This window comes from Malaclemys terrapin, chromosome 2 (genome assembly GCF_027887155.1).
Source record: "Malaclemys terrapin pileata isolate rMalTer1 chromosome 2, rMalTer1.hap1, whole genome shotgun sequence".
NCBI classification, from domain to species: Eukaryota; Metazoa; Chordata; order Testudines; family Emydidae; genus Malaclemys; species Malaclemys terrapin.
Genome location: NC_071506.1, coordinates 254560578 through 254584537, shown reverse-complemented (window position 1 = coordinate 254584537; position 23960 = coordinate 254560578). Strand labels below are relative to the sequence as shown.

The 23960-nt window shown below is 39.7% G+C and overlaps 1 protein-coding gene across 3 annotated transcripts in view; it reads left to right on the top strand.

The window, feature by feature from the left end:
* The window catches only part of MKX (mohawk homeobox), a 57777-nt gene extending 34054 nt beyond the window's left edge, over positions 1-23723 (top strand). For 2 of the 3 annotated variants that reach the window (XM_054017147.1, XM_054017146.1), the window contains exons 6-7: positions 20990-21023; positions 21140-23723. In XM_054017147.1, coding sequence (XP_053873122.1) covers positions 20990-21023; positions 21140-21326 — 221 coding nt within the window. In that variant the 3' untranslated portion in view covers positions 21327-23723. The remainder of the gene's footprint in view (positions 1-20989; positions 21024-21139) is intronic. The other variant, XM_054017148.1, reaches the window with a different exon arrangement.
* The last annotated feature ends 237 nt before the right edge of the window (positions 23724-23960 follow it).

Sequence of the window (23960 nt, the reverse complement as noted above, 5' to 3'; positions counted from 1 at the left end):
AACACTTTTGACCTCAGCAAAGGTTTGGGTTGTGTTAGGTTCCATCCTGGGTGAAGGCTGAGGCTGTATCTTATATTATCTGAACTGTTTCCCACTCTAATTTGTTGTGGCCAGTGCAAGAAAATCTCATATTCCATGGTCATCCAGGGTATTGATTTAGGATAGATCTTTGTTACAATCCTGTACATATTCAAGACTCCCTTTCCAGCAGAGGAATTGGTAGCAAGTGTGTATAATGACTTGATTCACATGCTGAATTCCCATTGCTATCAATGGAAGTTATCCAGGGCACTATATGGTGTAGTCATTTACTTCTGTTGGAAGAATATAAGAATAACCATACAGGGTTAGACCAGTGATCCATCTAGCTCAATATCCTGTCTTCTGACAGTGGACAGTGCCAGTTGCTTCAGAGGGAATAAACAGAACAGGGCAATTTCGATTGATCCAGTCCCAGATTCTGATGGTTGGAGGATTAGGGACATCCAGAGCATTGGGTTGCACCTCTGGTCTAGCCATTGATGGAGTTGTTCTCCATGAACTTATCTGATTCTTTTTTTAAACCCAGTTGTACATTGGCCTTCACAACATCCCATGACAACGAGTTCCACAGATTGGCTGGGCATTGTGGTGAAAAAGTACTTCCTTTTATTTGTTTTAAATCTGCTACCTATTATTTCATTAGGTGACCTCTTGTTCTTGTGTTATGGGAAGGTGTCACAGGGTCACTCACCACTCTGGCACCTCCTGGTGGGCATTACGTGAATTAGCTCAGTCCCAGCGGGTGCGCTTTCGGGTGATGGTGGCTCTCCCGTCCTCACCTCCGCTTGCAGACCCATTATGGCTCCTTTCGCTCGGCATCTGCTTCGTGGCACAGCCCTCCGGCCATGCCACCATCCGGTTTCCCCCCCTTTCTGGGGACTCCTCCAGCAAGAGTCCAGCCACTCCTCACAGCAGCTTGGCAGTCCACAGCCGGGCCGCTCCTTCAGCAGCTAGTGAGGGGGGGAAGCCTGCCCACTACTCCGGGCCCTGGCCCAAGGACCCTGCAAACAGCAGCTTCCTGTTACCTCTTCCTTCCAGCACTGACTGTGGACTTACAGGATTTACCCTCACTCTTCAGGTAGCATGTTGTTTGGGCCTCCTGCTGTGTCAGTTCATCTCTATGATATCATGAAGTGGGGGGATAAGCATGAGAAGGAAGAAAGAACAGAGGGGGAGAGAAAAAGGCATTGTGGCCAGGAGGCAGATAAGGAATGGATAATAAAGAATAGTGAGAAGCTGGTGGGGAAGGATAGAGACTGGGAAAAGGAAGAAAGGAATGGGAAATAAGCACTGGGAAGGAGAGAAAAAAAGGAGGAAAAGGAAAGGGAAGTGTTGGGGGAGGGAGACAGGAAGAGAAAATGCTGGGGAGGGAAGAGAGCTGGTAGAAGTGTTGGGGAAGGCCTGGGGATTCACTGGGGCAAATCTAGGCAAGAAATCTAGGCAAGTTATAGAAAATGTCAGGCTTCCTATGGGGTAAATGCAAAGGTAGCCTCATTCTTTACACAGCACTTTCCATGAAAGGACATGCATTTAAGAAATGTATTTCACCACCCAGTCTGTAGCAGGAACCTGAGTCCACTCACTGCATATTTGCACTGTTTTTACATGTAACACGGGTTACAAGTTTTTACAAGTAAGCACACTTTTTCTCTAAAGATGGTATGACCTGGTCAGGATACAATAAGAATAGATACAAATCTTTGCTCAAAATTTAAAACAAACCTGATCTTATTTGGCGTTTGGAAAAGGCTCTGTTGACTTCTTTTTTTTTCTTTTAATTTTCCAGTATGTCTGTACTTCCTGATTTTGGCAGGAAGTGGAAGTGCTGAAATACTATGATAAATGCTGTACTCACAGTGTTCTTGGCCTAACCGAACCCAAACCTGGAGATACTGGAAATCTCTCTCAGAGATTTTAGCCTTATTTTCAGCCTACTGTAAGGTGGTTTGGACATGTTTGGATGCATCTCTGACCCAATATTCCAAATATTTTGAACTTTACCCCATACTTCCTTTTCTCTCTGTCACCTCTGCAAATCGAATGTCTTGTTTTAAGACATTTCAGACCGCCATCTATAAGGCCCAGGAAGAAAATTCACCTACCCTATTCCACAGGCTTTGGACAGTTGGTAAGGAGCATTACAGGATCTTAGCCTTCCTCTGAAACATCAAGTATTGGCTATTGGCACACAAGATGGTCCAATAGCCTGATTTGGCATGGCAAATCCTACATTCCCATATAATTCATTTTACATGTATATGCAATTCTGCAGCCTTCTGTTCCCTCTTTCAGTGATGGATCCTGCTGGAGAGAGCTTTCTCGTGGCACAGCAGTGAGTGAAACCTGCACAACATGTTCAGTGTGGAGGACCTCCTGACTACATAATTTTAAACTTAAATGGAACATCCACAGAAACCTTTATTTTCCCTTCCCTCTTCTCTGGCCCAAAATATCACATTTAAAAGAAATAAATTATCTGAATTAAAAATGCAATCTGTGGTGGTGAGTGGGTGGTTCTGTTTACTCTGCCACATTATATAGTACCACTTCTACTCCTTGTTTGGACAGCAGTCACAAGACCTAGATATCAAGCTGTGAAAGTTATTTTTCTTGCAGCAGTCATTCTCTTTTTGGCAGGCATTTCTATCAGTGGCTTTGGAGATGCCTCTGTTTTTGTCATGTGGTTGGGCTGATGATGAGATTTCTATGTTGCTTCATTTTCCTGGATTCAGTTGGTCTTTGAGTCTTTTTCAGTTCTGAGTAATTGGCACGCTCTTGAACGCATGCAGATTTGCATCACAACCTAATAAGGTCTTAATATAAAGTCTCTGTAAGAAAATAGCCTCAAAAGAAAGAATTCATTGTGCTGTTCCACATGATAAAAATCTGTTTTCTGTCTCTGCAGCTACCCACATCCAAAAACACATTCCATTTTCTATAACAATTTTCATTTGTGAATCAAGGCATAATGAGAGGAAATGACTGGGGTATAATCGTCCCATCTAGAAACATTCATTTTAGTCCTGTAAACACAGAGCTAGAACTGTGTAAACAAGTGTCTTAATTTTCTTTAAACTGAATATTTTAGATGTCAGAGGTAGACAAGCTGGTTATATCAATACCATATGCTTTTTATTGCATCAGTGGCTGTCTCTTTATTTAATATTCTGATCAAAAAGATTATTTTTCAAAAGCATGTTAATTTTTATAAAATCCAATAATCTCTCTCTCTCGCTTCCCACCCCTCCCCCACCCCATCTACAGTTTATTCTCCTACCCATCACCCTAGTGTCTGAACCCCTTGCATGTAAAATCAATAGCAATATTGAAGTCCCTAGTGGACTTCAAGGAGTCTCTGGCATGTCTCACTTTTTGAGGTCAAAACTCTTCTTCAGGTATGTTTGTACTGATTGGTACAGGTTTAGCAATAGCAGAGAGTATCAGTGGGGAAATGAGTGCTAAGGATTATAATGTATTTATTCAAATAACTAATTTATAATACAAAATACATGGACCAAATAATGTCTTTAATATTGCAAAATTCCTGTTTCTTCAAATAAGAACCAGGGCTACTTAACTACAAGCATTATATGTAAATGTCATCAAACCAAAATCTGCCTGGTCTAAAGAGAAAATTTAGTTTGGATTATAGCATCCAAGAGTGTGAGCAATGTATGCTAATTTTTCATTGTATAAATAACAGCCAGCAAAGTAAATAATATATATTTAATATGCAGTACACATATGTAACTTAGGCACTGTAATGAGGTTTTGCTTCTTACCACTAACATAAGCTTTAATCAGGGGTTTATTCTCTGGAGATAACTGAGCAATATATACTTGCATGCATGTTGTTATGTTACAGAGATGTCTTTTAAAACTGAGTTAAAGTCATCTCTCTTGCGACATTCTTTTCAGTTTGCATTGCAAATTCTGGGCTGCAGCCCATTGAAGCCAATGGGAGTCTTGCCATTGACTTCAGTTAGGATCAGCCCCTACCTCTACCTAAAATCACCTTTTACCAACATGCAGGATTCCTAACTATAGAATTATTGTTTGTGAGTAACATGTCATGTAAATTCATAAAGGTCATAGAGATCAATCACTTTGTTAAGTGGAAATATTTATGTTTGGATCCCAAAAACGTTATAAATCATTTTGATGCTTTAAGTTCAGGATACAGAGTAAATTATTCCAAAAATTATAGTGGCCAAATATCATTCCCTCCAAACGTTTGTGTAATATCTATTTATCTGTGGGCCGATGACTGCTATGTATAATTAGAGGCAGACTTTGTCGAGTTAAGACTAAGTAAACACAGCTGAACATAGGCAAGTTGGACTACAAGCATTTTTTAGTTTTGCCAACATCATACGACCTTGAAGACTGCTGCTTCTTCACTACAATCTGCTTTCAATGAGAGAGAATTTTTTTTGTTTCAAATGAGTAAGTGTTGATTGGAAATTTGGTTTGTTTAAATTTTTCTTTGCAGCAGAAATGAACAATATGCATGTACCTGGTGGAGGGCATCCTTTCTATTGTTTAGGAATCAGAGTGGTTTCATAGTGGACTGCATCTTGAATAACCTGCTGAAACAAGGAACAATAACATAGCTAAATACATAGTTACACACTAATTTAAAATTCAATGTATGTGAAAGAAAACTTTCTACTGTTTCTGTAGAACTTAAACATGTTTAAGATTCCGTATGAAATTATATATGTGTGTGCACACACACACACTTTTTAGCATTCTTAAAATAACATGAAAACTCAAAGAAAATTTTTTGGCTGGGTTTCTAAGACTACCTTTCTTGAGAAACATTTTCCGCAACTCCTGTTTTGCCTCAAGGTACAAAAAGAAAATATAGCGTGATCTTCTCGTAGAGAGAGTGGCACAATTTAAAAATGTATTCATATGGTAATTTGCCACTTTTATATTATCAAGTGCTCAAATAGAATTGCTGTTACAAATCTGATTTTAAAAGTCACATTATTTATCAATTCAAAGAGTCTTGAAAAAAATGAAGTAGTAGAAGCTTAGCTGAAAAATAAATAGATGTTCTAATTTCTGCTAATTTCTGATTACTTAGACAAAAATTTCTGATTTATACAACAGGAGGAGTGATTGTAATGATTTTTAAGTGTTTTCGGTTCTATAAAGCTTTTGTTTTGCCCTAGATCATACATTTAAAAATAATATTAGCTGATTTTGCAGCAAAAATGCATGTGCAGTGTAAGGCCCCGATCTGCCAAATTGTTGCATATTGGCAGACTCCTGCACCCATGTGTAACCCCGTTGCCTTTGATAGAGCCTTTGGGTGATAATGTAATACAAAGATATAAGAAATGTTACATTATTATTATCATCAGTCTCCCTATCTCATGTTTGTGAGGCACTGATCACTATGGCAACTAAGGGCCAATTCTTTCAGACTTTAAATCATATCCAGTTTTTAAATCTAGTTTCAAGAAATTGTTGTTAGGTGCTGCTTTTGATAACACGGTGCTTGATTCGAAGGGGCGATGACCCCCAGTCACGGAGCTAGACTTCAGTGAGAATCACAGATGCGCATCGCTCCTCAGACTCAGTTGTGGACTAGTTTGCACTGGGCAGGGCAATGAGCAGCTTGCTGAGAACCATACTTAATAATAAATATGATTGATACAGTCTTCCTGTCAGGTAGATGAGGCTGTGCTGATATATGGAAAACCTTGTTTCTATGGTTTTCCATATACCAGCACAGCCTCGTTTATGTATGTACAATCTATGTACTATTGTTTTATCACCTGCTATCTAAGACCTAGGTAATAATTATTAATAATAATTATTATCATCATTTAGGTTCAATTTCAAATGGGCAATACAGTTTCTTCAAATGAAATTTTTTTTGAGTGATCTCACACAATCAGGAGAGTGATTTTTATTTAGAGCACAGACAGTCCCAGAGCTAATCAGAACAACATCCCATTAATAACCCTATTGTTTTAGATGTTGTGTTTTTTTCATTTCTCTGTTTGAAAATGATTTTATGTTTTTGTTTGAGTTTTGCACGTTAGGAGCCTCTTTTGTTCTGTTCAGTGTTTGACTTTGTAAAAAGTCCTGTTCTTGTGAACAATTGTCCATAGAGACATTTTACATTTGTACAGTGGATAGCCAGCCCCTTTGCACTGGATAGTAGTGGGGACTCTCTGATAATGTAGGGATGATAGAGCTGGCTCCTGTACCAACTGCCCCTCTTCTTGTTTCTGAGAGCATGCTGGGGGAGAGTGAGGAGTTGAGTGAGGAGGGGTATGAGAGGTGTGTAATTCGTTTTAGGGACCATAGCTTAGAGCAGTTCCTAGACCAGGGCCAGGGGAGCTTGAAAATGAAGGAGTCATAACAGAGCTGGTCTGAATTTCTGTTTGGTGGGAAATTTTAACATTTCATAATTTGTTTTCAGTTTGGTTCAAAACAAAATTAAATATTTTTAAAATTTCCCATAAAATGGAGTTTCTGAAAAATTCAAGTTTTGCAAAATTTTCTGAAGCAATTTTTTTGTCCAGTTTGAAATATAGTTTTTTTCCGGGAGTTTTCATTGAAATCAACAAATTTTTAAATGTTTGAATTTTGATAAAAACAGCATTTGTCACTGAAAAAAGATTTTGATGAAAAATTTTTGACCAGCTGAAGGCAGAAGCTGCTGCCTGATGGCCCTTTCCCACTCTTCCAACCTTTTCCTGTTCTGTGCAGATCTTAGCAGAGGGAGAATCTGTCCGTACATGTCTTATGTCAATGTTAACAGACAAAACTCTTTGCGACTTTTCCTCAAACTCATTTTAAAGTAATGCAAGTCTCTTGCAAACCCCCAAATGCCATTGGGTTTGAATATCCGCAGTTACTATATCCGTTGTACAAATAGGTCAGTTGAGCCACTGGGAGGCTACCCAGGTCACAGTCAGTAGCATAATTCAGACCTGAACCCAGGAATCCTGACTCCCAGACCAGTGCTCTTACTGCTAGCTCACACCCTCCACCCTCCTCTGAAAGCTAGTTTCTTCAAGATCACTTTCTCTCAAAGCAGTAGTATCTACTGTGAAACAAACCTCTTCTCATTTAGACCAGTCAGGCTTAGGAATGGTGCCAACATTCTTAAAGAATGATTTAGTAGCCAACAAACATCTGCAAAGTCTGTAAGCCTGTCAGAAACAATAACATTAGAAGTATAGATCCTATCAGAAGGAATTCCCATAGTTCTGACAAGGCATTCAGTACAAATATTTGTTTAGTCCTCCTTACTCTCATTCACCTCATCACAGACAGTTTCAAATGTTTTGCCGAAAGAACCATTCAGTTCTTCTTAGAGCTCTTCGGATCCAAAGCGTTCACAGTGTCATATACAAATCTACCTACTACTGTTTTAAGGCCTCCCACACATTAGACACTATTCTGGAGTAAAATGGCCTCATCTGTTTTACAACTTCCAATAAGTTAACATTTAAAATGTAAAGATTCCTCTGCTCCTCAAGAACACAAGCTAAGCTATCTATCTCCTGATACCACACCCACCACCATAGCTGAGTTTGAGAGCTCTTTCAAAGATCACTTTCTTGATGGCACACTGAAATTGCACCATGCTAGACTCCATATGGGGATTCCATCTTCTCACATCTGAAGGGAGGGAATCTCCTGGTACAAAGACAGACCCAAACCTTCCTTTGCATACAAGCAAGTGGTTGGAGACCTTGAGGAGCAGAGGTATTTCTGCTTCTCGTGAACTCTGGACAAAATTTGTGAACTCCTTTTTGCTGCAATATCCTTCTCTCATTTACTTTGTTTGTTGTATTCTTTTTCATTCACTCATTTAATGGGAAGAATGGGCTCCTCCGAAAGCATAGCATCTACATCGACAAACATTCCAGTTTGTGGAAGTCTCCAAGGACCTGTTATTTTGAAGGTGTCTGGGAATATTTGGATAAGAAACGTCTAATAGAAAAGATAAAGGTAAACTGAGTTGTGGTGAGCGGAGGAGACAAAGAAGATAAAACACAACTTAGGATCTTCTAAATTGTATTAGCTGGTTATATTGTATTCTAGGCTCTCTCCTAGGTTAAAAACATACCCAGAAAATATAATGTACCGGAGACTTATAGGCGGGGCTGGTAGCACTGCCTGTTAGTAAGGGTCCTGTGATTGATGTCGGTGCGGTGGAGAGTTACAACGTCACTGGTCGGCCTGGGTTACACCTCTGCCACTGGGGAATTAGCGGTGGGAAGAGCGCCAGCCAGCGTCCGGCACGCGCCCCTCGGGCAGGGGAGTGCCAGCAAAGGTCCATAGCGCGCCCCTCGGGCAGGGGAGTGCCAGCAAAGGTCCATAGCGCGCCCCTCAGGCAGGGGAGCGCCAACAAAGGTCTGTAGCATGCCCCTCAGGCAGGGGAGCGCTGGCAATGGTCAGTAGCGCGCCCCTCAGGCAGGGGAGCGCCGGCAAAGGTCCGTAGCGTGCTCCTCAGGCAGGGGAGCGCCGGCAAAGGTCAGGGGCGCGCCTCTCAGGCAGGGGAGCACTGGCAAAGGTCAGTAGCGCACCTCTCAGGCAGGGGAGCACCGGCAAAGGTCCGTAGCGCCTCTCAGGCAGGGGAGCACCGGCAAAGGTCCGTAGGGTGCCCCTCAGCTCCAGCTTCCCCTCCGGCTCCTCCAGTCCCTCGGGGTACTCGGCAGCAGGCAGTCCTGGCAGCCCCAGTCCTTCCTCCAGGTGAGGTTTCCACTGGTCCAGGGCCTCCCCTGGCGTGGCAGCAGAGTCTGAAGGGAGCAGCCCGCAGTCTGCGTCTGCCTCCCTCCCTGGTGCTGCCCTGACTGAGCTAAGGGCCCCGCCCTTTATACTTCCTGCTCCACCCCTCCCCTTCTGGGTGTTGGAGTGAGCTTGGCCTGGCCCTGTCCTTTCAGGCTGAGAGAGCGGCCCTTTACCCTCAGGTTCGGAGGGCAGCCACACTTGGTCCCTACAGGTCCCTGACACTTCCCAACATAAGACCTTGTTTTCACTTGCCCAGAGATTTCCTGTGCTAGGAGTCTGCCTCATGTTTAAAGCTTTAGGAAAATTTGAGCCAAAATGGTTGAGCCATTTCTGAGAATGAGGTGAGGGAAAATACATTGCTTTGCCTATGTTAAAATATTTCTTGGAAATGTTCTAGTGCCCCCATGCTTTGGAGAAAGGACTTGAAATTTGGTATGAGCGTAGCCTTTGTATCAGGGATGTGCCTTTTCCCCTCACTGTGAAAATCCATCCAAATTTGGCAAAGTTATAAGCCTTTTGAAAATTGTGGTTTGCACATTCTAAGTAGAGACTGCCTGGATTTTAGAAGCTAAATACTCCAAAGATTCTTTGTGCACACTAGGACTGAGCAGGACTTTCCCTGCAATTGCATCTCTAGCCTGCTGTGGGCTGTGTTGGATTGGGGTGCAGGCGCCTGAACTGAGAGCAGAGAGACTGTCTCTCTGAGAGCCAGACAAGGGGAGGGGAAGAGTAGATTGGGTCAAGGAGCCGGGATGTGTGTGTGTGGAAACTGGGACTGGGAGTTGGGATGGGAAGAGACTAGACCATACCGTTTTTTCCACAGGAGTCCTGCCTCGTTCAGTGCATAGGATGGATGGTGCTCATTTAATGAAGAGCTGTTCAATATTTTGTTTCTCCTCATTGTGTGTGGCCCTAGGCCTTATTTATTGCATGCTATTCAAACCCTGCTCTGAAAACAGAATGATTGGTTTCCTCCTGGGTTTTCTATGGTGCCTATTGCTATAGTATCTGAGTGCTTCACAAACATTAATGAATTTATTTTCACCACACCCCTGTGAGGCAATGGGTGTGGTATTATCCCCATTTTACAGATGGGGATCTGAGGCATAGAGAGATCTCCTAATATTGGGTGCCCTGTTTGAGATGCCCAGGACCTGATTTTTCAGAGAACTTAGCATTATATAGCATTTTATATGCTCAAAGCACAGCTCTCATTGACTTTAGTTGCAGCGGTGAGTGCTCAGCACTTCTGTAAATCAGACCCCAGGGTCCCAAGTCAGGTGCTCAGAAAATGAGGAACACACAATCAGTGACCCCCTGTGAGATGTTGGTTTAAGTGACTTGCCCAGCGTCACAAAGCAACTCTGAGCTAGATCCCAGGGGGACTAAGGCACCGAACTACCTCCTTGAATTTCCCAAATTGTCTCTGCTAAAAACAAAACAAAACAAAATTCTGAAAAAATCAAAACATTTTGTTGTGAAATGTATGCAATGAAGCATTTTGATTTTTTTTAATTCAAAATGTCTTTTCATGTATGAATTTCTGTCAAACTGAAACCTTTTGTTTTGGACCAAATGAACCATTTAGTTCAGCGCAAAACAGATTTTTTCCAACTTTTTGGTTCAAAAAAATTTCCTTTCAGGTCAACTCAAAACAATTATTTCTTGTGTTTTGGGACTCCCAATGAATTGAGAAATCTGTCGTTTGCCCTTCTCTGATCTGAAACAAGTTGTTGGGGCCCCATTAAGCTCTTTCCCCTCTTGAAACTGGTTCAAAAGCGCTGTGATGAGTGGGTCAATGTGTGCATGTGAAGGTTCTCTGTATATGGGTGAAATTTGCCCTTGCACTGTTTATGCACCATTGAAGCCCTATTTTAAGCCTTTCCCATGTGATTGCATAGGTAGCATGTATGTCTAGGCACAACTTAGGTGACTGTTTTGAACATTTGGCTGTAAAAACTATTACTGACATCCATTGTCCTTTGAAATGGACATTTTTTGTGGATTTATATTTAAAAAGATCATGTCAAGTGCTCCTTTACCTTTTCTTCAATCAGGTGTATGCAAGAGAGAGAAACAATTAACTCCTTTCCCTCTTCTGACTTGCATGTTTCACTCTGTGACGCTGGATAAGTACACTGTGGAATCAGTTCTGGCACTGGGTTAGAAATTCTGATGCATGGACTGATAATAGGGTATCTTGCAACTTAAATGACTTTTGTACATTGTATAAGCATGTTTTGTTGTTGTTGGGGAGGGCTGACTGGGGATGTGGGAGAACTGAACAGCTCAGGGGAATGGTTATGAGCAGGGGCCCTGGAATTCTGTGCAACATTTTTGTGAATTCTGTGGCAGGAGTCTGAAAACATCCTGTGTGTATGCATTTATATCATAATATTATACCGTGTATATAGGGTCTGCTCCCAAACCCACAGCCAACTAGCATAACAAAATCATATTTTACTGCCGTAGTGTCAACATAGTGTTGAAAAATGACTTTGAAACCCACTCCTTTATCCCTCACTTTTAATGAAAAACAATTGGGGCTTGCCATGGAGTATAATAGAGCTTACCCTGGCGGCATTTAACTTTAACTTTTTTATTTTAAAAGCTTTATTTTAATCTTTAAGAACTCCTAGTTATAGTTTTCAAATAGAGTGAAAATCTGAACATGTCTGTCTGCAGTACTATGAGGATCTTGGCTGGGAAGGGGATATTTTAATATTAAAAATAAAGAAAATAAATACATCCAGAAAATATCCTCTCTTCTTACCTCTTACTCCCTTTCTCCTCATGGACTCTCACTCTCTCCCCACTCTCCATTTTAAAATCTCCTTACAACCCTCAGTTTGCTAACAGCTCCCCACCAAGATCAACACTTCCCATTCTCTGTTATAAACTCCACAGAGAAAACTTCGTGCTCTTGTGTCTCCAGTGACTTGAGTGAGTAGATAGGCCTTGTACCAATCCCTGAAGGTTAACATACTTGGGTCTGATGTTCCAGAGCCGGAAGCGAATTCCAGAGGTGAAGGTTTCAGAGAATGCCTTGTCCCAGCCATTCAAATCTAGGGATGATAATCTAGAGCAGCACTGTTTCCAGCTGTCAATTGGGTGCACAAAAGGAGGTGATTTATGAAACAGGCAAAACTCAAACCATATAGGGCTTTATAGAATCGATCAATGCCAACACCTGGGTTTGCACCCTGAAACAAACTGGTAGCTTATGCAGTCTGTGGAGAATAGGTATAATATGATCCATGTGAAAAAATGTTTCTGCACTAGCTGAAGTTTAAGTGGTCTACAAAGGTACTCCCATGCACAGAACATTGCAGTTATTCAGTCTTGAGTTGGCAAATATATGAATAACTAGTAAGGCCTATATCCAATAATCTCCATACCCACTGTCATCACCATATTGGTGGCACTGCAGCCCACACTATCTCACTCTCTTCCAGTGGCCTCATATACATTTGAATCAAGAGAGGGGACTGCCAGATTTCGATACTGTGGTACCCTACATGAGAGAACCATCAGAGCAGATGAGCAACTCCTCACAGCAAAAAAATCTCTATAAATAAATACAAATCTATGTTTAAATGTCCCAATACCACTCTCTGGAATCTCTCCATAAAGCGGTAATGGGGCCATTCAAACACAACTCTCTTCCACCTGCCCATGTCCAAAGATAAATCTGAGAGCAGCTGACAGATCTAAGAAGGACAGTACAGGTATCTGCATCTTTGTCTGGTGACAGAAAGAGATTATTAGCCAGGAAGACCAGTTCAGTCTCTATATTGTAGCCAGATCTAAAATCAGATTGAAAGGGGGTTGAGGCAAGGTGTTGCTGGAGCTACTTCATCACAGCCTTCTCAATAACTCTCTAGCATACAGAGAGGGTAATCATCAGTGAAAACATCAATTTAAGGAATTGGTCTCCTGAGCATGGGGCTAGAGGTCATTCATTTGAGAGTTTCTGGCATCTTTCCTCCTCCAGCTCCACAAAATAAGGCATTGACAAATTTCTGCCAAGTGTGAACCCAGTATATGCTCAGGAGATTATACCAGTATGATGGACGTGGGTCCAGTTCACAGGTCATAGCCTGATATTCCTTTGGCAGTGCAAATTGGCTGTAAATCAACCAGCGTTTCTCCCCTGACCTAACATAAATAATTCTGTCAGTGGCAGCCGGTCTGTTCAAAATCTGATCAACCCTGTCCACAAAGCAGATAGAAAATTCCCCATGGGAGAAACATTTAATTCTGATTCCAGGTGGAGACAGGCCAGATTCTCTAGGCTGTAAACTGCCTTGAGCAGTCATAGAATCATAGAATATCAGGGTTAGAAGGGACCTCAGGAGGTCATCTAGTCCAATCCCCTGCTCAAAGCAGGACCAATTCCCAACTAATCATCCCAGCCAAGGCTTTGTCAAGCCTGACCTTAAAAACCTCTAAGGAAGGAGATTCCACCACCTCCCTAGGTAACCCATTCCAGTGCTTCACCACCCTCCTAGTGAAAAAGTTTTTCCTAATATCCAACCTAAACCTCCCCCACTGCAACTTGAGACCATTACTCCTTGTTCCTTGTAGTTCTGCTGATTACAAATTTGCAGATGCTAATGATGGGGAGATGGGGAGGGGGGACTTTCTTCACTGCAAAAAACAAACTATATACAAGCAGTCAGATTCAGAGTGAGATTTCCATTCTACCCTCCTCTCTCTGTAATTTATCTGTCATGGGGCTTCTGTAGAACAGTGAGACATGGAGCAGGGGAACACAAAGGGAAAAGGCTTTTTGAAGCCTTTGCACCAGTTTCTGGGGTCAGAAGATGATCATAAATGCTCTACAAAGCAGTTTGATAGAATGGCCCATTAGCTGAACAGAATTAGTCCTCCAGAAAAAAGTATATTTCTTGATTGAAGGATCAGAACAGTAACACCTAGTCTCCATTGATTGAGTACAGAGACGGGTCAACTCACATTTCCTCCATTCATGCCAGATGAACTGCTGTTTACTGAGTTTGGGTCTTTCAGAAGGTACTACCTGCTCTGCATGGATATTAAATGACACTCTTTGTAAGAGTAGGAGAATGGCCTAGTGTTCATGATTACAATTGTCTCTCCATTCTGTGGCGTAGCATGCTCTACGGCTATGCTGATTGCTTGCTACCTTCGTGCTCCAAAGGTGGCTCAATTTTAGTGATGTTGAATGGTTTATGGTTTACTTTGGGATCCACTGGGAGGAAAGGAGCTATATCAATGTAAATTAATATAATAATATTAACTCCACTGAACCCAGCTTTCCCCTCTGCTTTCTCACACTGCTGTTTAAGTCATGTACCATTAAACTGTGGTTTGAAAAGCATTATACAATCAAGGTATGTCTGTAACCCAGAGAATTATATCACATCACCACTAATTTACATACACGTCAACTTTATTTTTCATTCAGCTGACTCCTATTATTCCTCATCCCTCTTCCTCCTTCTGTTTCTTTCTTTTGCTTGTTTTGAAAATGCTGGTCAACACACGTGAAACCAGGGTCTCCCAAACCAACAAAAGACAGTGCACAAGAGGAGGAAAGAGAAACAGTTGAGTGCTGCTGCCAATTTTAAAATGAAGATTGTTATACACATGGCCTTTTGTCAACCCAGCAAATATTTTACAGTATTCACGATTTAGGGCCAAAGAGACCCTTTTGATCAGAGATGTCTTTATTTCTGGAATAGAGAATGTATAATTCATAAGGAATCTATACATTCTAAATATGTTTCAGTCACATGAGATTGACTTCCTGTGTCTCAATTTCCATGTTGGTTTGTTTTCACTATATAATAATCTGTAACCTTCTCTTTTTCTCTCTTCCATCCTCTAATACACGCCCCTTCCCCTTTGAATTGCAAGCTCCATTTGCTCTGCATATTCTAAATGATAACAAAAAAGCAGGGTTTGGCACACAAAGGCACATAAAATAGGAGGGAAGGTGGATGTGCGTCTCTTAAGCAGGACGCAGCATAACTGATCGTTTTTTCTTTAGTTGCTCACTAGAGGGAACTTTGGTGAAGCTGTTCATAATTTCACAAGTGCGTGCTGTAAGAATAATATTGTCAGATCAAAATGAAGACTAAGCTGTAGCTGTAATTTATATTATTGAAAGCATTGTTCTTAAATTCCAGCCTCTTTCCATACTGGGGCTAGACTGAAATAACTAGACAGGCCTATGAGTGTTTCTAAAATAATTGAAACTGCTGCAAGCATGTCAAAATAAGGAGACCTTAGTTTGCTGGGGTCTGTCCTAGTTGCACGGACTGCTCCTGTATGCCTGTCCTGGCTTTTACACCAATTCCTTCTGGGGCATTGGACAAGTCATGTAAAGGGACACTGTCAACTTAAAAAAACACATTTCTGTTTGTAAAAGTTTTGCCTGTTATTGTTACAAGTAACAGCTAAGATAAATGTAATGGAAAGACACTGGAGAAAAAAAACCTTGCTCTTTCCTCAGTTTGACTTAGTGCACCTGACAGCCTGTTCTGTCTAGTCAGTTTCCCTGTATCTCTTGTGTAGTGAGTTATTCAGTTTGTGTAGGTCTTTCACACTGTAGCAAGGGAGAGAAAAAATATTTTTAAAATAGGCAACTGTGCTGATGAAAGTACTAAAACTGTTAGGAGGGCTCAGGACAGGCACAGTAACCAAAATAAATGACTTTTAACTTTTCTTTTGCAGTTGACGAGGTTTCAAGTGAATAGTGTCACTTTCAGTACGTTGTGTCTCATTTTCCCCATCTGTTCAAATGAAGTTAATAACAGTTACCTCACGAGAGTGTTGTCAGGATTATTAATGAGTTAATACTTTTACAGAACTTTTAATATAAAAAACAGAATAGACTATATGTGTGATGTATTAATAATGATAATTATGTGACTCCTGAAAAACACCATACTGCATTACAGAGCTATTATTGTCCAGTAACTATAATCTTGGCACTGAATGCTATGAGTTTTAATGCTTACTCTATACTGAACACTTCTATTAATGGAAAGGTATATAGGATCCCATTGGTAGGAGATTTATTGGTACTTCCTGCTATAAACAACAGGGAACAAATATTCAGCCTAGCTAGTCTCTTTGGGTACATGGTGGGAACACAATGAAGCATTCCTGGCCAATCAGAATCTAACCCTCTTGAGTGCTTATGCAGTTGGGAGCAGACAGGAACAGCAGAAAGGAAGGTACAACAACAACAACATTCATAATTATTTATTATTTATGTTGTGGTAGCTCTTAGAGACCCCAGTTGTAGGTCAGCGTACCCTGTACTAGACACAGTACAAACACAGAATAAAAAGGCATTTCTGACTGTTGCTGTTTAATTGTCTTTCACCCCAAGGACCCTGAAGTATTTTTCAAAGTGTACACAGAAATCACTCCTCCCATCACTGAAGTGCATCACTCTTTGAGACTTAACCCAGTACCTTTTCAGTAGCACACAGAAGAAGAATATTGTATGCAGTTGAAATGGGAGGACATTTAGAACATGTGATATTTGGAATTCAATAGAAAGTGTTATGCAGTTGATAATGACTGCAGGTGCCTGTCATGTAGTATGTATTACTATACATTTATCTTTACATATGCAGTGTTGTTATAGCCGTGTTGGTCCCAGGATATTAGAGAGACCTGATAGGTAAGGTAATGTCTTTTATGGGGCCAACTTCTGTTGGTGAGAGAGACAAACTTTGGAGTTCTTCTTCAAGACATAGTTGTTTATACAGTGCTTTTCATATGTAAAGTGCTATGGAGGTCCTATAATTTGGTAATACTGTACATAGTGCATGACATGATATTGGCTTGTTCTTTTATCAAGCTACACAGGGTCGGTAACCAAAATATTATACCAAAGCCAAATGTGGACCAGAGACCTTTACAATGCAGCCTGTAGTTGTATTATTTTTTAGTAAATAAGCTTGGCTCATTGAGGCTTAAGATCCCAGTATGTATTGCTCCATCCTGATCAAACCAAAAGGAGAGGCATGCCTCTATAGTAAAGAGAAAGATGTCTGCAATCAGATCTACTTTATGCAAATTAAGATAGCTCCTATGCTTATGGCTACTAAATAGGGTAAATCTGGGGTATCCCTGCTATTCTGAATAAAGTACTGGTCATATTTGGGATCTGCAGTTCAAATCTATTTTATAGTAGTTATGGGTCAAGATTAAAATGCTCAGTCTGTACATTGCTGGTGACCAAGTGCTCACCTCAGTATGGTCAATGGGATTTCGTATGTTTGGCATTATTAATTAATTCCTTGCAAATACCATTGTCAAGGATAGTATTCCGTGCCAGTGTCATGCCATTTTTACCATTGCGACTGAAAAGGATCTGTCTCTTTGGAAAAGGCACCAGTTTCAGGAATACATTATATATTCTGGCTTTCAGCATTCAAGATCACCATCTCCTTTGTTGTTCAGAAATACAGCGTTCTGTGGGTATATTTTTACATTCAGAAATTGTTTTCACCCATGTGTTGCCTTTGCAGTTAAAATATTCTGATTAGTTGGTATTCAGATACATAGAATGTCAAAAGACATGTCCAATACTCAGAGAGACAGAGTGGGACAAATTACGAGAGGTGAACAACAAACAAAATGTAACTTTGCTTTGTGAATTTGGTCCAGTCATTTTAAAGACTTGATCTTCCAAGGTGCTGAGCAGTCCTAGAGACCCTCAATTCCCCTTGACATCAGGGGGAGGTAAATGCACTCATCACCTGGCTGAATGGGCTCATTAGCCTTTTGGTGCTGCATTGTTCCCATCTATAAAATGGAGACAGTGTTTACCAACCTCAATGGATTGTTGTGAGGCTTAATTAATACTTTTTGTAAAGTGCTTTGAGATTCTTGGCTACTATAGAAGTGCAAGACAAGAAGTGCAGTAGAAACTTGGAGTAGAAGCAAAGGAATTTTGGCAGCAAAAAAGGGCCACAACACTAGAAATTAAAGGCTTTCGGAGTTCGTTATACAATCTTTCTCTTTTATCAATTTTTAGCAAGAACTTTGCAAAATAATCAATGATATTTCTATTAGAGTCCAATTTTAGAGGCAAATATTTTAAATAAATCTATTTATTTTTGAAAACAAACCCTGACTGAGTTAAAAAGTTATTTTTATTTAAAACAATAGCATCATATAATGGTAAGTGTCGGTGAGTGAGGACTAGAATTGCATTGTATATACTCAGGTTATTTGAGTGTATTCTAGCTAAAATTAGTGCAATTTAAACCTCTCATGTAGACAAGCCTTTAGATTATATTTTTTGGCTGTGGTACTGTTTTGGTATGATCTTGGGCAAGTCACTTTCATTTATATCTAGATGAACACTCCTAAAAAAGATTTGCAAATACTCATTGAAATCAACAGTGGAATTGGAATACTGATCACTATTCATGGCCACGTTCCTCAAATGTTTGTACAAGCAATTTTTTTGTTCACAAGAATGTTTTCCTAAAGTAAAAGTCTCACAGATGCTTGAGTGAGTGTGTGTTCTTATGACAGTGACATTCATTATTTTTTCCCATTTCTATTTGTACACCTACCCACATAGGTTTCTTTATTACAAGGCGGGGCATATTCACCCCCATCCTATTCTCTTAAAATGAAAGAAAATAAATGAATAAGAAGAAAAGAATTACTGTCCACATATCTATTCAAGGGACACCATCATAGGACCTAACCGCATCAGCCACATAATCCAGGGCTCGTTCACCTGCACATCTACCAGTGTGATATATGTCATCATGTGCCAGCAATGCCCCTCTGCCATGTACATTGGCCAAACCAGACAGTCTCTACGCAAAAGAATAAATGGACACAAATCTGACATCAGGAATCATAACATTCAAACACCAGTAGGAGAACACTTTAATCTCTCTGGTCACTCAATAACAGACCTAAAAGTGGCAATTCTTCAAAAAAAAAAAATTCAAAAACAGACTCCAACATGAAGCTGCAGAACTGGAATTAATTTGCAAACTGGACACCATCAGATTAGGCCTGAATAAAGACTGGGAGTGGTTGGGTCATTACAAAACCTAAACTTAATTTCCCCAATACTAATTCCCCCTTACTGTTACTCACACCTTTTTGTCAACTGTCTGTAATGGGCCACTCTCTTACCACTTCAAAAGTTATTTTTTCTCCCTTGGTATCCTGCTGTTAATTGATTTATCTCATTAGACTGACCTCCCACTTGGTAAAGGATCCTCATCCTTTCATGTATTTATACCTGCTCCTGTATTTTTCACTTCATGCATCTGATGAAGTGGGTTCTAGCCCACGAAAGCTTATGCCCAAATAAATTTGTTAGTCTCTAAGGTGCCACAAGGACTCCTCGTTGTTTTTGCTGATACAGACTAACACGGCTACCACTCTGAAAAGGGTTAAGAAGGTTGCCTTTGTTATACTGGGATGATTCAATACATCCCACCAAATCAAATGTTTCTTCTTCTCTCTGTGACTCCCTCCCTCTGTACAGATCACACATTTTCCCTGCTGAGTCCAGTACTGAAGCAATACCCTAAAATACTGCTAGGGGGCACTGTGCTTTTGGACATTTCATCTTGAAAAGACATAGAAAACTCAGGTCCCTGACCACTTGGGAAGATTTATGAAACTCATAGCACTTTGGAAGAGGAGAGGGTATTTGTTAAGTTTGGCACACTAGCCAAATTCTAACTCATTTAATTATTTCCTGACAGCTTACTTTTCTCCTGCAATGTCAGCTAGATATCATATTCTTCACTTCCCACCCTGAACTGTTATGGAATATTGCTATGTGCTGTGTTATGCTGATAAACATATGCCAGGTTTCATGACAGAAGTGGTTGCATTCCACTGGCGGATGAAGTGATCCTTTATATATAGTTTGCACAATTACCTAGTAAAGTTTGTAAAGTGTTTTGGGATCCCTTCAGATGGAAGCTCTATTTAAAGAAAAGATCATCCTTGGAATTATCATGGTGGCTGGCAACCAGTGATCAGCCTGATTCCCAAATATATAAATCCCTGTTTGTGGTTTAGTTGCAGACTGGGTCAGGGTCACATTATGTCTTCTGTGGAATCCAGACATACAGACAGGGAACACCAACACTGTTAGGCATGTGCCTACTGTGCCTAATTGGAAATCCACCTCTGTTTGTTACTGTGGAGAACTTCCTTGAATGAACAATTATCATTCTTGAGTGGGCAAGGGTGTCATTTGCTAAGGGGCAAGTTGCCCCCCAAAGCTTGGTTTGCCTGGCAGATGTTTCATAGGTCTATATGTGCCACTTGTTGCACCCTGGAAATTTTGCAGGATATAGCATAATCACATATAATGTTCTATATGCTGATGCAACTTTCCCCTCCCCTCTCAGAATTTTTCTGAAAAGAATCCTCTGGATGGGGCGAAGGAGAAAATGCCTGTGATGCAACAAAATCACTAAATGCTACTGATCATGTGTGTTTGTTAGTTATGTAAATATGTATCCTTCTTAAATCCCTGTTTGTGGTTTAGTTGCAGACTGGGTCAGGGTCACATTTAAAACCACATACTGTCTTGTCAGTGGAAATTTTGTTTTGTAGAAAATTTACCCTTAGATTCGTACAGGACTGTGATTCTGCTTTTTCATGTTTCTTATCATTCCTGATGTCCTCCGGATTATTTTTTTTAACATCTAGCTCCATCCCACCAGAACCTATAAGTAAGTTTCCAGGGCCAGAGTCACCTTTGTTGAAGCTGGGAGAATTACATCTACCGCCCAAGCCTGGTACACTGTGCTCCAGGAGGAATTCATCCCTCGAGAGCAGATCCCTCCCCATTAAAGTTACCTACTTTGGGGGACTTGCTAGTTATGATACCCCTGTGTCTTTACCTGGCCACAGCCTCTCAAAGTGGACTTTTTGTCATCTGGTGCCTTGCTCAGGGTCTATGCTAGTTCCTCCTGGCTAAGACCCTTGAGTGAATCTGGTCCACAGTATTTCAGGCTCTTTCGTTGGATATCTATACAACTACTTTCATCAAAGACTAATCTCCATTTCAAAAGTAGTCTTATTTCCACCTGAGCCAAGTTAATGCTGGGTCTGGGGTATGTTTTGGGAAATCCTGTGCACAAAATGGACAATAATAGGATTTTCTCTCTGCTTTCAGAAACTTTGGAAAATGGACCCAACAAGTGTGAAAGGTGAGTGAGGGGTTGTCTTTGCCATTTGAATTTTTCTGTGCAATTTGTACCCTGGTCACATGTCATGGTAGAAATGTAATCTGTACATGTAAATGTTTGTTGTTGCTTGAATCTAGCGCAGCTAACAGAAAAGGAACAAGCAAAGATGAAACATACTGGAAGGAGATCAATGCAGCGATGGCCCTAACAAACCTTGCCCAAGGAAAAGATAAACTGCAGGGAACTACCAGCTGCATCATTCAAAAGTCATCACATATATCAGAAATAAAGACTGTTAAAGTGCCATTAGTTCAGCAGTTTTGAGAAATTGTTACATTTTTTGGTCAAATGGACATTCCTCACAGCATTGGTTTTCACTAAAATCCTATCTACAGGTATGAAGCAAATATTGAAAATAGATTCTTTTTACACTATGGTCAGTTAAAAAATTAAAATACACTCTCAGACCCAGACTTTTTCATTGTATTAAATAAAATGTTCAATTGCTTCTATAAAAGGCATGTAAATTATAAAATAAAGTCCATTTTTATCAAAATATTAACTTATTTTATGTTAATCAATGTGCGCATAAAATGTCTGCATTGCTATAACAATAAGTGCCTTGCTTTCAAAAAATAAGCTATAACGTGGGCATAGTACAACACAGTTATGCCTCAAGATGACAATGCCATTAACCTTAATCTTTGTATATTATTTCAAGTGAGCCTAGCAGTCATGGGCTGAACATATTATGCTGGAAGCCCTTGAGAGACTTGTTGTGTATTTGACTTATACAAATTGATGACTGGTGAATCTTAATGAAAATGTTAAATCTTTTTTTAAAAAATCCACAGTATTATTAAAAATTGTACAGTGTGTTTTGTCAAAGTGACCATGAGGTTGTTGTGCATGTTTCTTACCTGTATCTGCAGTGTGTTAAAATACCAAAATAACTCCTTTGAAAAGTGCAATACTGTAGAAAACATACAGGTTTAGGAATATTTCAGTCATTCAAATTAATCTGAATGCACACGTACACACAGACATTGTGATAATTAGAGATTTATAGTGAAGGTTGCAGCAAGACCGTCTGTTCAGTCAATTTGGGTTTCATCCTTCTAAAGCTTTGCTATTGACTTATTGAAGTAATTATATACATAAACAAAACCAATCTCTTCTGGTACCAAACTAAATCTATAGTACAGTTTGTTATTTGTACTGGAGCTCAATAACTTTCCACAATGGAAACTCTTATTACTTTAATATGTCCAAATGCTTTTATTTTGTACATACTGTATCAAATAAGGACAGTTGATTGACAATTCACATTTCAATGGAAAAAAAGACATAATCAAAACTATATATACTCCAAGTTAAACCCCAAATTAAAAACATCTGGGACATGAAACATTGAAAAATATCAGCATGTATCTTAGGAGGGTTTAAAGTCAATGCTAAATCAGGCATTAAAAATAACATTTTAAGTCTCTAAACTTGACTGCTATTGAGTGATATAATCAATGTAAAAGCAGAAATTTGTGTTTGGTGTGCTAGGTTTTCTTGAATCATACAACAATATCCTAACCAGTGCTTGAATAAACAGTGGTGAAGCCAAATATAATTTGTACTGAATCAGTTACAGAAAACTGGAAAAGAGTTGATTGTTCCTAGGGTTTGGATATTTTTTCCTGTGGGTAACCTATCAGTGGTTATTGCTAGCTCTTTGATCCTGCAATGTTGACGTTGACAGCAAAACTCCCGTATACTTCAGCGGAAGCAGGATTGGGCCAATAATGAAACTCCCCTACAAGCATAGTCTGTTCCAGTTGCACTAAAATAGTCAAGATATATAGCAAATATCCTTTTTGTGACTTCTAGGACACTTCCTGATGTAACATACTATTATGTTGGGTTTATTTAGGGTACAGTGGAAATGATTGATATGGAAATATTTTGTACATATATATTTTTACTTTGTTTTCTAAATTGCTGATTTGCATTGACATAAAGTGCCAAGCAGGAAACATATGTCATGACTGTATGAACAGTTGAAGTATACCTCTTATTAACTTGCATCATTATGTGTTTAGAATTCCATGACAATAATTTTTGATACCTGAATTTTTGGATTTTTGTCATAATAATGTGAGTTTGTAACTAAGAACAGAAAGTAAATACTTCACTCTTGTTCATACTATTATAAGTTATTCTGGTATTAAATATTTTGTGACAATAAATTGATTGTCTTGTCAAACTAATCTGTTAGATATATTCTCAGTGTTTTATTTGAGTAAATGACAACAATATTTGTCATATTGTTAAAAATGAAAAGTACTTTCAGTGACTTCTCCGGGATAAACTGGAGAAGACAAGCCATTTTAGAAACATGTCTGTCTTTTTTTAAACGATCAAAGCACAAAGAATAGCCTGCAAAAAACATATCAAGTAGGTTTTACAATTAACAAATACTTGCATCATTTCTTGTTACAATTTTCTTTAATTTATTTTTTTCTGTTGCTGCTTAAATGTTTTCTAAAAACATAAATGCTAATAGGTTGTATGTGTGTGTGTGTTTTTTTAAATAACAAGGATCATGATCAATGCTGAGCCAACAGCTAATGGAGACTCAATAATTATTTATGATGTAGGAAAAACAAACATTATTAGTATTGCTCTTTTTTGTTTCAACATATTGTAACCATTTTAATAAAATAAATAACTGCAAACCACATCTTGCTGTTTTTGAAATAAATGGTCATTTCTCTTTCCATGTTCTCTCTGTTTTCTATGTAGTAGTACTATGGGGTTGTTAGAATGGGGGCAGCATGTGATAAGCAGAGGGAGGAGGGGAATTGTAGCCTTTCTGTTAGTAGCCACCTTGATGAGTGACTGAAAATAGCAGCTCACTGCATCCCAGGTGACAGTGGCTGCTTAGCGAGGTCATGGCTACTGACGGAT